Source organism: Aotus nancymaae, unplaced genomic scaffold (assembly GCF_030222135.1).
Source record: "Aotus nancymaae isolate 86718 unplaced genomic scaffold, 86718_ANA_hifiasm-v0.15.2.pri h1tg000029l, whole genome shotgun sequence".
In the NCBI taxonomy this organism is placed as follows: Eukaryota; Metazoa; Chordata; class Mammalia; order Primates; family Aotidae; genus Aotus; species Aotus nancymaae.
The window spans coordinates 80880577-80898244 of NW_026988442.1; the positions used below are offsets into that span (position 1 = coordinate 80880577).

At 38.6% G+C, this 17668-nt stretch overlaps 1 protein-coding gene across 3 annotated transcripts in view; it reads left to right on the forward strand.

Annotated features, from left to right (window-relative positions):
- The window catches only part of DPP10 (dipeptidyl peptidase like 10), a 1408189-nt gene that overhangs the window by 729227 nt on the left and 661294 nt on the right, over nt 1-17668 (forward strand). The window contains exon 1 of one of the 3 annotated variants that reach the window (XM_064382829.1): nt 2631-3045. The exons of 1 other annotated variant lie outside the window; for it this stretch is intronic. In XM_064382829.1, coding sequence (XP_064238899.1) covers nt 2974-3045 — 72 coding nt within the window. In that variant the 5' untranslated portion in view covers nt 2631-2973. Of the gene's footprint in view, nt 1-2630; nt 3046-3164; nt 3282-17668 lie in introns of those variants that run through there. One more of the 3 variants, XM_064382831.1, reaches the window with a different exon arrangement.

A 17668-nucleotide genomic window follows, 5' to 3' on the forward strand; every position in this document is an offset into this window, starting at 1 on the left:
ATGGATTTTTTTTTTTAAATTTCTAACTACTTAATTGACTCTCCCACTAAAATTTAAACATATACAAATAATTTGTCATTCAGAGAATAGTCATTTGATTTATAATATCAACATATCATCATAAAAATAGAAAATGAGATCTTAATGGACACCTGGTCTAAACATTTTAATTTTACCAGGTAAAATCGTGGAAGCAAGAGATGTGACTTTACTGTGTCCTATACCTCCATGCTCTAACGGAGCAGCATTACCAACCTGTTGACATCTAGTCAGGTACAGAACCCTCATATCTACACCGCATTAAGGTTATATATACTTTAGTTGTTTTAAAAATTTGTAGACATTTGATTGTAAATGGATATTTTGCATTTTTTCTTTCAAAATAACATCATTAGAAACCATATAAAACAGAACTGCAAATATTCCCTTCTAAGGTGTAAGGTATTCCTTCATTTCTTCTTTGGACCTTAGAATTTTTTCTTCAGTAAGAAATTAAATCGAAAATGAAGTAGAACATCTTACACTGTAATTCAATTGCAATACATTTTTTTTAAAAGTATTTATTTTGGGAAAATCTGTTTACCTGTGATTAAGTTTTAATCAGTGCCCTTAACCTACATCTCAACAGCTAAAACTGTTCTTAGCTTGACAAAATAACAACCCATCCCAAAACACAAAGACTTAAATCAAAGAAGCATTTTTTAATGAAGAAAGAATTCACACACATATATGCACCCCAATACATGAAACATGTAATAATGTATGTCTTTATTTGTAATAAAGTGGATTTTATACTGAATTCAGAACATAGATGCAAGTTCAATAGTTGAACTCAATCAAATAAGTAATCTTATGTAAAAGGATAACTCCCTGTAGCATGTACTTATCCCATGTGACAGGTATCTCTGTAGTAAAGTAAATTCCTTCAACTCTAGCAGATTGTCCAAAATGGAAACATATTGAAAGGATGATTATACTCAAATAATCAACAGAAGAGAAAACTATAAAGAGGGAAACATTTTCTGAATAAATCAGACCCCCTCCATCCAAAAAAATTACATCTGAGGGAATATGTAGATTGTCAGAATTACTGGATAAACTGCCCAGTAGCTATTATACTGATGTTTCATTTGTTAAAAATATTTGCTTTTTGCTTTTGGAACTTGCAAAGTTATTCCTAGCAAAATGTTATTTCTCCTGAAACAGAATAAATAGGTCATTCACAATATGCACTGGAATACATATTTTTGAAAAGCAAGATCTCCACTCACCCCTAATTCGATCTTTCTGCTGGCGGTTACTGATATATTTATGTTAAAATACATACTTTATAAGAACTATTGTTACAATTACTACTTGAGACAACATTATAATTCATGTTTTGGAAACTACTAAGGCAGGAGGACAGCTCCTACCGTTCTTTCAGTTAAAGCCTTTCAGTTAAGAAGTGATTAATTAATGAACTAAGTGGCTAAAAGAAGGGAGCCAGTCCTTAGCCAATAAAGCCCAACTCAGTGCTACTCTACTCCCCCATATTCTCTGTCCCCTCGGCTGGAACTGTCTTGTGCTGACTCCATTAACATCTAAATATTCAACTCACTCCTGCCATTTCTCTGGTGAGCAATCTCTACAACCTGTGCCTGAGACTCTGAGACTGCTTGTGGTCCATAGGCTTTAGGTGCCCCAGGGAAAGCCACGTGCTAGTGCATCTGGATGAACTGTGGACTTTGTCTATCCACATGAATTCAACTTCCCTAGAGCTACACTGACTCATCGATTTGTGTCCAGGCTCCAGGTTCCCAATTCCCACACAACATAAGCTCCCTGCAGCCAGGGAATTTGGCAGGTTTGAATTGTTTAGTCTCTTTCCCCTGCAACCCTCCCTCTGAGCCTCACAGAGTGTTGGCACGTGGTAGGTGCTCAGTAAACCTACTCTAAGTGGGAAAGGGTTATGTTGAAGGAAGGAAAGGCTGGGAGGACTTAAGATTTGAAGGTTTTCCTACATGTGTCCAGGAAGAAAGAAAAAGAAAAAAAAGTGAGTGTCAGATTCTTATCATCATTACAGTTATTATTGTTTTTAACCAACCTTTAGGAATTCCACTGGCATTACCCAGGCAGCTAGTAGGAGAATCTGGGCTGGAGGCTAAAGGATAGCCATTGCCCCAAATCAGAAGGTGCAGAACCTCAGGTTACAATCTGAGACAACCCCTCCGGTCCCGACAGGTGTTGCCCGCCTCCCTGATGGCTCCGGGCCCCCAGTCCCCGACTGCCCCCTGCCTTTTGGGGCGCCGGAGCATGCCCAGTGGCAGAGCTGGAGCCACCGAGGGCTTTGCACGGGCGCACTCCGCTTCTCCGGGTTTTAGCAGAAGCCCGCGGGGGGCGGGGGGTTGTGTGTGGCGGGGTAACGCGGAACCGGCAGGCTTGGGCGCAGGAGTGGGGAGCTCTCGCGCGGTGCAGGGCTCTCTCCCGCGTTGCGGTTGCTGGGGAGATGCTGGAGCGCGGCACCCGGCTGCTCCACCTGGCGCGCTGAGCACCCGCGGGGAGCCCTGGGGGGCGGGCGGCGGGGGGCGCGGACTGCGGTAGAATGTGAATGCGAGCCGGGCTCCTACAGAGCTGGGAGACGTAGCTCCAGCTCGGTCAGGTGCCGGGGGCCGCCGCTCGCCGCTCCACTAACTTGTCACTTGGTAGTGTCTGGTCTCCCAGGCTTGCTTCGCTTTCGGGTGGTGGGGGGCGGGGAGAGTGGGGACTTAGAGGGTCTTCGGTAGCCGAAGGAGGGATCCTGCAAGGGGGAGCTGCCTGGTGCCGCTCTTCTTCCCCTCCCTGTCGCTCCCCTCCCCCCACCCCGTCGCTGCCGCTTTCCCTTCCGCCAATTCCGAGAGCGACGGGCGCCTGTGACATGCGATCACTGCCAAGTGACAGTCCCCGAGTCTGAAGTGCCCGCGAGGAAGTGAGCGCCAACGCGGGCCGCTGGCGATGACAGCCATGAAGCAGGAACAGCAGCCCACCCCCGGGGCCAGGGCGAGCCAGGCGCAGCCGGCGGACCAGGTGAGAGTTGGCACTGCGGCCAGGCCCTCCCAGGAGGGGTGGCTCCCGTCCGCGCTCCCCCCGCCTCTCCTCCCAGGCTCGGCTCCCACGCCTCCCTCTTCCCACCCTCCCCCCGCCCCAGTTCCAGGCTCTCCAGCTTATCCATGGACTCTGCGGGAAGTTAGAGCCTGTGAGTGCGCTCCGGGCCGGGCGAGAGGATGCGCAAGGTGGAGAGCCGCGGGGAAGGGGGGAGAGAGGTAAAGGCTGAAGGTGCCCCGGGGAGCCCCGGCGGGCGGGTCACCAAGGGAGGGAGAGGTGGTCAGGGCCAAGGAATGGGCCTCTTGGCTCCCTGTTAACGCCCGTGGAAGAAATCTGCTGCGCTCCTGCTGTCCACTTGCCGGGTTCGAGCCTGGGCTTCCTATAGCCAGGACGCTCGCTGGCCAAAGCGACCGGCGTAGGCAAATGACCTTTAGGCGGAGCGAGTTTTTCCTCTCCTTTCTTGTTTCTTTTGAGGAGACCGGTGTGTGTTTTTGAGGTGGGGTGGTCGCGGGGGTCGATGGGGGAAGAGTGTCCCAGACATCTGTAGTCTACTGAGTGGAACGGAGCTTGGGGAGCAGCAAGGCATTAATTATTAATGGGAGATGGGAATATGCTGGCTTTAGTGATTTGCCGGTTTTGGATGTGTTGTGTCTGCAGAGATGAGGTGGCCTGCGTGGGCTGAGGGTTATTCCCGTCTCTTTCCCGTCCTTCCACACCCGCCACCACCCCCTTTTTTTTTTGTTTTTGTTTTTGTTTTTGTTTTTGTTTTTTTGTTTTTAGAAATCTTTGGCATAACCGCACGGTTGTGGATCCCCATCTCGTCTCTCATCTCTTTCCGTGATTTGGGGTGATTTGGGAGTTCGGTGTCGCTCTTTTTCCAAAGTTGGAGGGTCGGGAGGGAGCGCTGAGACGCCCTGGCAAGAAGGAGGCGGAGGAGGACGAGGAAGAGGAGGAGGAGGGAGGCTGTGTTGAGCCTGGTGGAGGTGCGGTCACGTTTACATCAATTAGAGACTCTGGGCAGAGAGCGCTGCACTTAGGTCAGGGATTAACAGTGGGCCCGGAGGACCCAAGCCCTGGGGTAGGAGGGTTAGGGATCTTTGCTCCGAGTGCTCTGCGAAGCCTGTTGGAGGCGTTCCTGGCAGAAACCCTCCCTGATTATTGCTGGCCTGGGATGAAGGGAGAGCACGCAGCTAGGCTCCGGCAGCGAAGCGGCTTTTCGGGTATTCTAAGCACTAAAGAGCCTGTTAAGGGGAGCTGTCCAAATCGCCCAGGAGTGGTGGCGAGGCCCAGGAGGCGGTGCCAGGGATGCTGTTATTAATATTGCAGACTTGCTCATCTCTCCTGGCTTGTGGTCTCTTTTCTCCCCTTCCCTCCCCTTCTCATTTCCCTCACATATGTTTCACACAGGTGGTGGGGATTACTCAATGAGTTAAAGCTCCCTTCCCGGTTATTAGTGGGAGGGGGTCGAATGTTGGCAGTTTTTACAAAGCTTTGGTTTTCTTAAACTATCCTCTTTGATCCATACTCCTAGATAAGTATGAAAATATTAAAACATCATATGTTCCCTTCCTTTTATACCCCTTCCTCCCAAACCCCAACACACATGAGAATGTAAAAACTGGTTAGCAGATATATAAAAATAATTTCAGGACAGGAACACGGATTTAACATCCTCTTTCAGGCTGACAGCCCTTAAATTTCATTAACAAGCCGCCGAGCCTCTCTACTGCTCTTGGAATGATGCTACCAATAGGAATGATTAGTCAGGTGAGAGTCCCCACATGAAATCTTTGCTCACTAACCTGTGACACCAGCTGGTTACTTGAGGCGCTGCAAACAGTTCAGTGATGGTGGAAGTGGGGAGGCAGAAGCAGAACAGAGGACACAGAAGCTGAAAATGTATGTGTAAATAGTGGACACACTGTCTATGCACAACGAATCCCTTTGTCAGGATTAATCGGATAACTTAAAATTCATATGAAGAGATAGGTTCAAGCTCGAATCCATTTTTCTTATTAGTGAGCATTTTTTAATAGTCACTTCAAATATTCAGGGAGTGTCTACTTTGCAGAACTCTTGCTTTAATAGAGTATGTTTAAGTGCCTTTCTGAGTATTGACATGATTTTTAAATGTCAGTTTTATGCGTCTTATGCATGTGTTAAAATAAAATAGATTGATTTTACAAAGAAAGTCAACTGAAATATATGTGGGAGCATCACAGAGAGGGTTTTCAAAGCACTTCCAGAAAATAACCATATCTAGCATGTATTTTTTCAAAGCTTGACTATGAAATGATGGACAAATAATATGAATGATTTTTGTGAAAGCTTAAACTACTTTCTGTAAGACTACTCAGCTTTTATTAGCCATATTAGTCATTATGGTTTAATTCTGCAATAGTCACACAACTCTCATGCAATACTAGATTTAATAGCTGCATAAAGATGTAATTAGTTGTGCTGGATTCTATATTTCCAAAAAAAATACAAATTTAAATTAAAATGTACCTTTATGAAATTATACCTAGTGGTTAAATAGGGCATATGTTCCAGCAAATCAACCACTATGTATTGATTTTGAATGATTTAAGCTATTGCATGTTGCCAAAAATATCTTCTACTTTCTATGGTAAAGATTTTTATGAAACCTCAAAGATGCCTTGTCCTGAGGCCATCAAACACCTATTTTCACGTATAGCACAGTGGAAGACCATAATCCTTTCTCTAACTAAAAGTGGTTATGAACCATATAATTTGGTTACTGTTATAGTCCTGTAGAGGGCTCAACCTTCCTGTTTCATCTGATCTGTTACTGTCCTCTGGCACAGGGTACCATGGCAAGAGAACATTTCCTCCCTCCCTAAAGAATGGTGACAACAAGAATAGGAGGGACTGTATATTTTATGAATATTCTGAATCATTGGAAATACTTTTGTCATCTTAATAATCTTTCTTTTAAAGATTCTTTGATTAAAAAATATTTATAACAGTTATTTTTGTTGCTTTCATAACACTCCACATTTACAAAATGTCTAAAAACAAATGCTTGAACATGAGTAGGCACAATCATTTCTTAACATGATCAATATGTCAATTAACATTGAAAGGTCTAAGAACTTAAGTGGTTAAGTGTAATTATTATTTTAAAAAATTACTTCCTGAATGCTTACCACAGGCAGAGTACTATTCTCAAAGTTCATAAAGTAACATTTATTGAATGTATTTTTCTATTTGATTCTCAAAGCAGTTATTTGAGGTGGATCCTATTTTTATTCCTATTTTATAGATGAGAATACAGAGGATTAAGGAAGTTAAGCAACTTGGCCAAACTTGTCTTTAAAAGTGGTGGAGGTGAGACTTAGCCAGGATCTCATTGAGGTCTGAAGCCTCACCTTTTAACTTCTATACAATCACGATACAACAAATAATTGCAAATTACATGTGTATGTGTGTGTGTGTGTGTATGTGCGCACACACAAATTTACCTTGAATATGAAATGGGTGAATTGTTTAAAGCTTCAACTATGCATGTTGATAATAGCTCTGGAAATTTTAAAGTTAACTTAATATGATTCTGCTGATCTATATAATATAAAAAGAACAAGGTAGATCCTCATGAATTCATGTGAACTTTTTTTGATCTTTGTATCACTTGTCCCTGGTGATGAGACTCTCAAGGTTTATTAAATGAGTATATATATATATTTTTTTTTAATGGTCAATCGGACAAGGTTTAGAATTTGCTCATATTTCCACCAGGTGGCATCCTTCTGCTGACTCCAGTGGGTAAAAAGATTGCCTAAAAAGCTTGGCTGTTCTCTCAGCTCCAAAAACAAAACGAAAATAACCACACAAAAACAAAACCGCCCCACTTTTTAGAGTATGCCTAAAAAGCATGTTTTTAAAAGCAACTATTTGACTACAAAGGCAGCATTTGTTATTCATTTTCTTTAAAGTTGCATTTTGGTAGAAAACTAATCTCTTAGAATTGAACATGTAGCAGTCACTTGATGAAATAATTCATGACCAGAATTGAGATGAAATGTGTAACGTGTAAAATGCCTTCTGTGAAATATTCATGTGCTTTTGACCTTTAGGTAACATTAACTTAAGATGTTTTAATACAGAAATTGGTATTCAGTATTTTTATTGCACCTTTGGTCTAGCAAACCAGATTAAAATATTAAAATGTATGCTTAATGAAAAAATATTGCAAAAAAGTTATTTTTCTATTCGTTCTTTGCTAATATATACACATCATAATTTGATCAATAAATGAGTGTTTTGAAACAGAACCTTCATAAATAATATTGAAAAAATTTTAATTAATAAAAAATTTATTTCTTCTAATTATTCAATACATAAAATGTCATATTTAATTGGGGGTAGAGTTCTATATAATTTGGTTATAAAAGATAATATACATTAAATAAAGAGTTATATGGGAGCCTGTGATTTGAGAGAAAATATACATTTCCTCTCCTTCAATTTCTTATTTTTTATTCATAAATATTTCATATTGTATAAACTTATAATATAAATATTATATATAAGTCATGTTATTTATTAAGAACATTCCACAAAATATCTCTTGTTTAGAAACTTCTAATACATCTATTTGATTATTTCAGGATCTGAGCAAATGGTACATTTTAAAAAGATTAAATTATATAAAAACAACTTAAAGAAAATTGTATTATTAAATATTAATGCTGCATTATCTTATGAAGCACATTACATTGGAAACAAAACACTTAACCAAATTTCTCCCAGTCTAAGTAAAAATAAAGCAATTTCAAAATTTTGGTTTTTTGAATTATTTATGATTATAGAATGTCTTAAGCTTTACTACTTATAGGCACATTTTAAATTTACTTACAGTGTGACCTGGAACAGACACAGTGCCAGAGATTTTGTAAGATTTTGTGCTATCAACCACAAATATTTATTTATCACTGTCTGTGGGCTACGCACTGGAAATCACAGAGTCAAGTTCATATCCCAGGCCCATGAGAGACCACTGTGTTTTCTTGGGCAGGATAACTGATTTCCCCCATTTCATCTGTGAATGGAGGTGACTGCAGTTCCCTTTACATGTTTGTTCTAAAGGTTAAATGATATAATATGTAAGAGTATTTGAATAAGGCCTGACACATACCAAGTCTTCTTATTAAATGTGTAGTCTGGGAATAAGAGCCTAGAGAAAATTGGAAAAAAAAAAATCTGGGTCTGGTACAGTGTCTCGCACCTGTAAGCCCAGTGCTTTGGGAGGCTGAGGTGGATGGATTGAGCCTAGGAGTTCTAGACCAGTGTGGGCAACATACTGTGACCTTGTCTCAAAAAAAAAAAAAAAAAGAAGAAAAGAATTAGCAGTGTTTAGGGGCACACTCCTGTGGTCCCAGCTACTCAGGAGGCTTGGGTGGGACAATCGCTTGAGCCTGAGAGGTCAAGGCCACAGTGAGCCGAGATTGTGCCAACGCACTCTAGCCTGGGCAACAGAGCGAGACACTGTCTCAAAAAAACAAACAAAAAAACTCTTAGAGGATTATTAAGCCATGTATAGCTGATTCAAATCCATTATTTTAACTTCACAGACAACCACAGTTTGCAGTACACATATTAAGTATGATTACGTATGAGTTTGTACGTGCATATAAATATTATATTAATGGATTTGGACATCAAACCTATTTTGGCAGCCATCCAGACTTCAAAATATTCTGTTGTATCTTGACTTTCATTCAATCAAAATTAAACAATAAAATTTTTTACTGTTCTACTCTGTAAGAAGTCAGACTAAAAGTAAACTTTGGTTCATTCTCACCAATAGTTGAATTAGCGGCTGAAGTTGCATATTGTTTTCAGTGCAATGTATTTCCCCAGGTAATTAGCATGAGAAAGAAGATATTTAAAGGAAAGACAGATGAGATTTACAGAAATATGTAAGGGGGTGAGATTTGAGTCAGTGTAGCAGGAGAGTGTGCCTGGCAGTGGAGCCACCAAGAACCCAGGGTGCATGCTCCTACTGTCATGGGGAGAGGCATGGAATTGGATCAAACAAAAGTCAAATGACTTTTTCACAGTTTTTTTCTACAGCTTTTTCTGTGTAATATTTAAGCATACATGTCTGTTTCACTTATTAAAATCAACTCCATATATTTTCATACTTGCTAAGTGACTTATTTGTGTCCTAACCAAGTTCATGTACTATTAACATTAGAATGGGGGCCATATACTAACACACACATCAACCAGAAAAAGTTTGGAGGTTTTTCCATCTGAAGACCTATACAAGGTCCAAAAAGAGGCCAGGCAAATGATAAATAAAATGTAAACTTTTTCATAAATTTCTATCCTTATGGATAGTTAGAAATATTCCTGCTCTAGTGAATGCTGCCCTTTCCTGAGAAGTCATGTAGCTTAGTATTGATTATTCCCAGCATCTCTTGTTTTAAAGTTTTTATTGACCTGATCCACAAGGTTTCTGGCAATAACCAATCTCTGTTTATTTGTCCCTATCTAATAGTACCTGTTCTCTAAGGCTTTTAAAATGAGCACCTACCTTCTTCCTACATGGTAGACATTCCTATCATTGACTACATATTAACTCATGGAATGCTTGTCATTTCCTTTCCAGTGTAGTTGAGAAGGCTGGGAAGTGGGTTTGGAGGGAAGACTGGGGCACTGAAAAGAAAGCTCTTCTATTGTAGATTCAGGTTTGTTAAGCTTTCCTGAATTCTTAGAATTTCCAGCATATCCATATGTAGTGATAAATATATCACCTGCTGCCAGGCTAAATACAGAGAACTCACTTTTATCCAAAATTGATAAAATAAATATTTTGAATTGTTCTGTTCCATAATCGATGTGAACAGTAATGTCTTCTACAAAGTAAAAAAAAATTCCATCATGCCGTAGTTTATTCAAAAATTATTAAAATGTTCTACAACATTTTTGAAATTGCCAAATGATTTTCAAATTGGATTACGTTTTGGGGAGAGGCAACCTGCTGTAAGACTGAGAACAGAGTTAAACGTATTTCGGATTGATTCCTTCCTCTACCATTTACTAGGCAATTTATAATCCCATTAAAACCATTCTTTCATCTTGAAAAGGGAGAGGATGATGAGAATGTTGCAAGAATTAACAGACAATCTATGTGAATGAGCTTTTATCACATCTGGCTCAAGCTTGAAACTTCAGTATTTTCATTCTTAATGATATCATGCTTCTAGATCATCTGAGAAGGATATTTTATTCTTTTACAAGAGTAATTTTGCATTTATGTTAATGAAAATGCTGAATATGTGTGTGTACACCATTATCAAATATTTACACCACACACACACACACACACACACACATGATCTAAATACAATGGGGATTTTATAGTTAGATTATTACAGGGCATCAGATGAAAATGAATTTGTGACAACTTGACTGATTTCTACTATTTTTGGAAGACAGTCTATTTTCACGAAAGACTTAGGGTCTTGTTTGACATGTTCATGGTTTAATATTCTCTTTCCAGAAGTTTGGTTTCCAGAAATGATTCACTTAGAAATTCTTTACATATAGGAACTGGTGATATATTGAGTTGAAATTTAAGAAAAGTTAGTTGAGTGCATAATCAAAACTATTTTTTGATACAGCCAAACTATGTATTATATGACTTTAATATTATTGTAATTTGTCATACTTACTGATTTTCTCAGGTCAGGAAAAAATAACTATTTATCAGATTACAAAAGATAGCACATGAAGAAAAGTGAGGAAAAAAAGCTATTTTTATTATTTTTATCCCAACTCTCTTTTTAATATCTAAATGAAGATTGTTTCTTATTCCATCTGAGAAACTCTGCTCTGAAAACAGAAATGTGACAAATCTGTATTACATAATACAGAACTTGAGTGGCAGGCTCTCCTTTGTTTATTTTCAAATAATAGACCAGAGAGACCACTTGAAGTTGCATTAATAATGCTTGTACAGGGGAAAATAGGCCTTTCTTGTTATTGGAACATGGGTTTACTTTTGGCAAGAACTGAGTAAGTGAAAACTCTGATACTTGTATTTCCATTAATCAAATCTCATCTCCAGGAATGGTTTTAATATAAGTTAATGAGTGCAAAACATGGCCTTTTTTTCATTTCACATGTTTTAAAACAAGTACTAGAAGTCTTTCATAAAGCAATCCTTTACATCAGTGTGTCACAAATTTGCATTAATAATTCTTCTCTCTCAGACACATAATTGAAGATTAGGAACTGAGGCAATGTTTGAATAGAGGTCAAAATATATCTTTTTGAGAGTAAAAAAACTGAAATCCATGACAGATTCCTCAAATTTAGAATAGGTCATTTGTTTGGCAAAATTAGTCTATAATTTACATTTTCTAGGATCTATGAAATTGTAAATAGATTTTCTATCTACCTCATTAGCTTTTAGGAACTTCAAGGGAAAAGACTATGCATTTCACTTGTATGTTCCTTTTAGAGTACTATAAAACATAAGTGTTCCAAGAAATAAAGGGAACATATTTTGAAGCCATACCCAACATCTTCATCAGGGTTATTTCTTTTCTCTGTTAGGAATTGTATGTACCCGACTTCTTGGCAACCATATTGACAGTGATAGGCATGTGTGAATTGAATCAGAAGTTGAAATGGAAGAGACTCCCCCTACTTCACATCTATGAAATTTGCTTATAATTGTTCCAAAATGAGAATTACTCAACTTTAGACCACTGTGGCACGATGAGAATCTCATTCTTACACATTTCTATTTGCTCAGAGTCAGTATCTCTGTCTTCCAGGATTAGACTTTTGGTTCCTTCATCTCTCTTTGCATGAATGCCACTCCAAACCCAAATCCAGCTCCCTCCACCTCTCTACAGTTCTGAAAACGATCATCTGTGTTAAGAGTTGATTGACTTGCTGACAAGGAATACTTTGACATTGGCTGGGCACTGCGGCTCATGCCTGTAATCTCAGCACTTTGGAATGCCAAGGCAGGGGATCACCTGAGGTCAGGAGTTTGAGGCCAACATGGTGAAACCTCATATCTACTAAAAATACAAAAATTAGCTTGGTGTAGTGTTGCATGCCTGTAATCCCAGCTATGCTGGAGGCTGAGGCTGGATAGTCGCTTGAACCCAGGAGGCAGAAGTTGCAGTGAGCCGAGATTGTGCCACTGAACTCCAGCCTGGGTGACAGAGAGAGAGACTCTATCCAAAAAAAAGAAAAAAGAAAAAAGGAAAAAAAAAGAAAAAGAAAAAAAATAGTTGGATGTCAGTAACAGCATTGCCTTTCTAAATTCTTTCCTTCAAATAGCCATGACATGATAAATGATAACATTCAGAGAAATTGTTCTGTTTCCTGAATCTCACACGTTTGTATTCAAATCAGGGGACAGACAATGGAGAGGTGAAGTGACTTGTCTGAGGTCACACTGATGGTTAGAATTAGAAGCAGTACTTGATTCTGGGTCTCTTTACATATGGCCATTTTCTGTGTATCATGTTCCCAGATTCAGCTGCTGATACAAAGCCTATGGTGGTGTCATGGTGGCACATCTGCCTTCCTTGCCGCTTGACATTAGTATAACCTTTTTTTTCTAGAAAAAAAAAACAAAACATGTTTTAAAATGCTTTGTGTCAGTAAGCAAAGCTCATTTGACATTTCTTGATTTCTCCTTTGCGATGTGCTAGTTGAGGTCAGTGATCCTTAGACTTTTGGTGCCTGGCCACAAGACATCACAAAAGAGCATATGCATCTTCTCTAATTTTCCATGGTAAGAGGTTACACCCAGAGCCATAATGCCATTCTGAAAGTTAACTGTGAAATTCACTACTCCAATGAAATGAGAGTGCCACCATTACACAAACAGAAGTTGACTTTCTCAAGCTTCCCCTCTTACTCTCAGTATGAATAAGCAACTGCTGATATGTACATTGAGCATTTGAAACTGCAACTCAGCAGCAATGGAGTAGCAATTGGATGAATCCCTCCTTAAATAGAGATGCACTTCAAAAACTCTGGAATGCATGCAGGTAAATTTTAGAGCTTTCTTGGGAAATTATTAGAAACAACAGACTTCTGATACACTGGGATTCTTGGTAAGAAAGGCTTTTCCAGAAGCTGATCATTTGTATTCCCAGACATAGTTATCAGAGCACTAAGCTCCAATACAGACTAGAAAAGTGTTTATATACTAAATAAATAAGTCCATGAGAATGATTTCTGAGACACATAGAATTATTTTTAGTGGATAGACCCAGGGATTTCTATTCATTTAAACTGACTTTAAACCCAGAACCTTGACATACTAGTTTAAACAACTTGCCCTCTCTGAATCTGATACTTTACATGGAAATGGAATGATGTTTATTTTGCAGAATTGTTTTGAGGATCAGCAGTGATATAGGTTGATTATCCAAGAGGTGCTGAAAAATGGTGGTGCTTATAATTTGGTTATTAATGTGGGTTGGGTTGCTATACCAGACATAGACAGAGTGATGGAAAATCAAACTATGTTGGATGGTGAAGTTCCCAGAGGTTGGAAACACAGCTTTAAAGCACCTTTCACCATTATTTGACATTGGAAGCTTAAGGGCATCTTGAATATTGAACTCTTGTTTTTGTTGGTATGCAGATTATGTAGAGTCCTCCTGATTCCAAAGCAAACATGGATTGGGAGTTGGTTAAGAAAATATATGGCATCCGTTTTTATATTTCTTATCATGCAGAGAAGTTGACAAAGTTTGTATTTTGAAAATGGAAAACTGAATATGAATTCACTTTTCTGAATTTGTTTTTTTTTATTTTCCCCATCCCCGTGGTTAAATTCCATCTCATGCTTGTAATGTAGTCTGCATTTGGAGTGCAGCTTCGTTCCTTCTCAGAGCTACAGTTCTTGAGCTGTAACAGCAAATCCAAAAAAACTAATATGGAATCACAGATGGTGCAAATATTTGAAAATAGGTAAATACAGTCTAGGATTAGCTGCTTGGACTCGGAAATGTCAGCTTCACATTGCTTATTGGTCACATAAGGCAATTTTAGTTAAGGAAAACCCAGGACAAAGCCATCATGATATAAAATTGCTGGTTTGGAGATGTGCAGCATAACAAGCCCATAATTGTTATGTAAACCTCAAAATGAGTCATGCTGTAACAAGAAAAACGTATTTTAGAGAGATCACAAAGCACCAAGAGGTTATATAGGGATAAAAAATTAAGCAGATATCATAACATGTTCCTGTTATACAGTACCATCTGCTGACTTTCATTTACAGCCAGTTTTTTAAGGAGAAAATGTCCATTCTTATGGGTATGCTTTAGGTAGGCACATATTAAATGACCTGAGCATGAGAGGCAACAGTCATATTGCCACTGTAAAATCTGCAGATGGTAATTGTTAGTAACACGCAGTGTGGGCTCATAGTTCTGACTCTGAGAGTCTTAAATAATGGAATCTCATTTTCTTTCCATTATCCCCCTTTAAGATGTACATATATTTGGAAAGAATCTTACAACTGACTATGCGATTAAGTTACCTGGTTTACTGATAAGGCAATGGAGAATGACAAAGGCTAAGTTGTTCAAAATCATACAACTTATCAGTTTGATACAGTAGAAGCAAGAGTTCCTCCCTCCTCGGTTAAGAGTTTGGTAAAAGGAGGCTCACTTAATTATCAAGAGTCATAGAAATCAGTTTTGATTGTCTGTAATGATATTGATAAAGAAAAAATGGAAGAAAATTAAAGTGGAAAGGTCCCAGCTGGTTTAGAATTTTATTTTTATTTTTGGTAGCAGGTTTAATAAGAAGATATATTATATAGATTCTATCTGGAAGGAGTAAGACTATCATAGTTTTTGTAAAGTCTAGATTTTCTGCAGTATCTCATTTTCCTGATGAAGTAATAGAGAGTAGGAAGGCCTGCTCCAGATCAGACATGAAGAGCTATAAGACAGTATTGATCCCTTTCAACGTATGTTTCCAAGTAAAAAAACAGAGTTCTCATATAAATATATAGTGAATATCTGTCAAGAATATAACTTATTAAAGGAACCATCAAGATGGTAAAGTTGGTTTAAGCAGTATTTGAGGAAGAGAGATCTGTATAGTGTGAAACGAATGACTTACAAAGTTTTCAAAATTAAATACAAAACTGTTTAATATTCAAGCCATAGCCTTTGTGGTTGTCTTTGATAGCAGACAGAAATTTTGCTACTCATCTATTTTCTATAATTAACATCTAACTTTACAGACTCTGGGCCTATGTAATAGTGAATAGTAAGAAAATGTAGGGTACATTCTCCTAAAATTATATAATCATATGTCAGCTGATTAGATAGTGCCCTAGTTTGACATTGAAAAGATGAATGTATAGTTACACTTGTTTTATTTGCAGTTCTTAAATTGTTTTCTTAACATTCCCAAGCTCAGAAAAATTGTGCAATCTGGGCCTACACTTGATGTCACAGCCAACTTCTTAAGCCATTTTATTAAAGTTTTCTATAAGCCCGATGGAGCTTCCAGTGTTGATTTGATTCACCAGCAGTGAGGGCCTGGAATGCAGCCAGTCTGCCAACATTGCTTGTCCAGTTTGTCCCAAGAAATTGATGCAGGTGTCTATGAAGGCTAGAGGAGAACAATTTGGTAGTCTCAAATAGCTTTTCTGTGGAGAAGATGAGATAGGATAATTGCACACAAGTAACTGAAAAACTATTCTTGGAGGATTTAGCAAAATAAGGTTCAGCTCAAGCTGCATGGTGGTAGTTGTTCCTGGAGATGGCTACTTTTAGAACTGCCCGTAGGGAGAAGAGAGATTAACTACCAACATGGTGTGATTTAAGGGATATCATAAATTTTCATTCCCTTGTGACTCGCATCCCTGACTGTCAGTGTTCTGAAAAATAGCTCTTCTCATTCATCTGTGCAGCTCTGGTTTCCACCATGACTTCCTTTGTTCCTTTAACTTCTGGCTGAGCAGGGGATATTAACGATTTATGTCTAATTTGTATTCATTTGCTGCTCCATGATTGCTTGGTATGCTCTGTCTTGAGAACCCATATTTGCAGACCAGAGAAAATGAGGGCCTTATGAATTTAAGAGGCGTGAGGAATAGGAAGAAGTAAACATGAATGGGACTGGGAACCTCAAGAGAGGATCACCACTTGCCCTTGAAGCAAGCTACTTCCCTTCCCTGGCCCTTTCCTATCAGTGTTAAAAAAAAAAGTAAGTTTACATGAGTACTTGTGTGCAGTGTAAAAAGGGGTTCAATGAATAATTTGGAATTTAAGCAACTTATTAAATTATTGAATCTTAGTTTCCTAAAATATCTTTTACTTTCTCATAGAAAAGACCAGCACTGTTCAATAGTACATTCTGGAAAGATGAAAATGTTCATTATTGGTGCTTTCCGTTGTGATGACCACTAGCTACACATAGCTATTATGTTAAATACTTGAATCGCGACTAGTGACACTGAAGAACTGAATTCTTAATTTTAATTAATTTAAACTTGAATAGTTTGTATGTTGCTAGGGCTACTATACTGGAGAATCAGTTTTAGAACACCACTTTCCAAACTTTAATCTGCATATGAATCACTTGGGGATACCGTTGAAAAGCAGATTCTAGTCCAGTGATTGTGACGTGGGGTCCAAGATTCTGCATTTATAGCAGGTGCCCAGATGATGTGTATTCTGTGGACCACACTCGGAGAAGTAAGGCTTTATTTCTCAAAAGCAAGGATTCTGTAATCCTAGTTTATGGCTTTAGCCAGGCTGACATTTGTCCTAGAAGATGAATCTGATGAGCCTGTAGCAAAATTACAAAGTACAACTTTCAAATTATAAAAAGAAAATAATTTCAGTGATGAAATCCTTGGTATTTTTATTATTATTGACAGTAGTTAAAATTTTGAGTCTATGCTATTTATATATGTCATACAATCATCAATTGCTTAAGTGTATTTAACCCTCATCATAACCTCGTGTGTAAATATCTGTCAAGAATTTAACTCATTAAAGGAACCATCACTTTCACTATTTTTATTCCAGTTTTGCAACTGTGAGGAGCTGAGGTTTAGCAAAGTTAAGAAATTCTCAAGATTGCACGGGTAGTAAATGCAGAAGTTATCTTTTGATCATATACAGTCATACATATTTTAATAATGGTCAACTTCTTTCCTCTTATTAAATGGAGGCCAATGATTTCCCACTTGTAGCTGATCAATACATCATATTTGATTCTTTTCTACACATGATAATAGTAGAAGCCATACTGGTAGTTGTAGTAATAATGCTCACTAGAACTCTGTGTGCAAGTTAGTATTCTCATCCTCACTTTAAAGATGAGAAACTGAGGTTCAGAGAGGGAACTTCTTTGACTATATAATTTGATTATGACTACATAACTTCTAGATGGAAGAACCAGGTTTTGAACGTGGATTGTCTGTCTCTGGAGTCCATGCTCTTGTCTATTCTAGTAGACAGTTTCTCATGCGTTCAGTGAGCACCTACTCTGTTAGGCAATATGCCGCGAGCATGGCTCCTGCTTTCTGTGTATTCAATTGAAAATGTAGTTTACTTTGAAAATA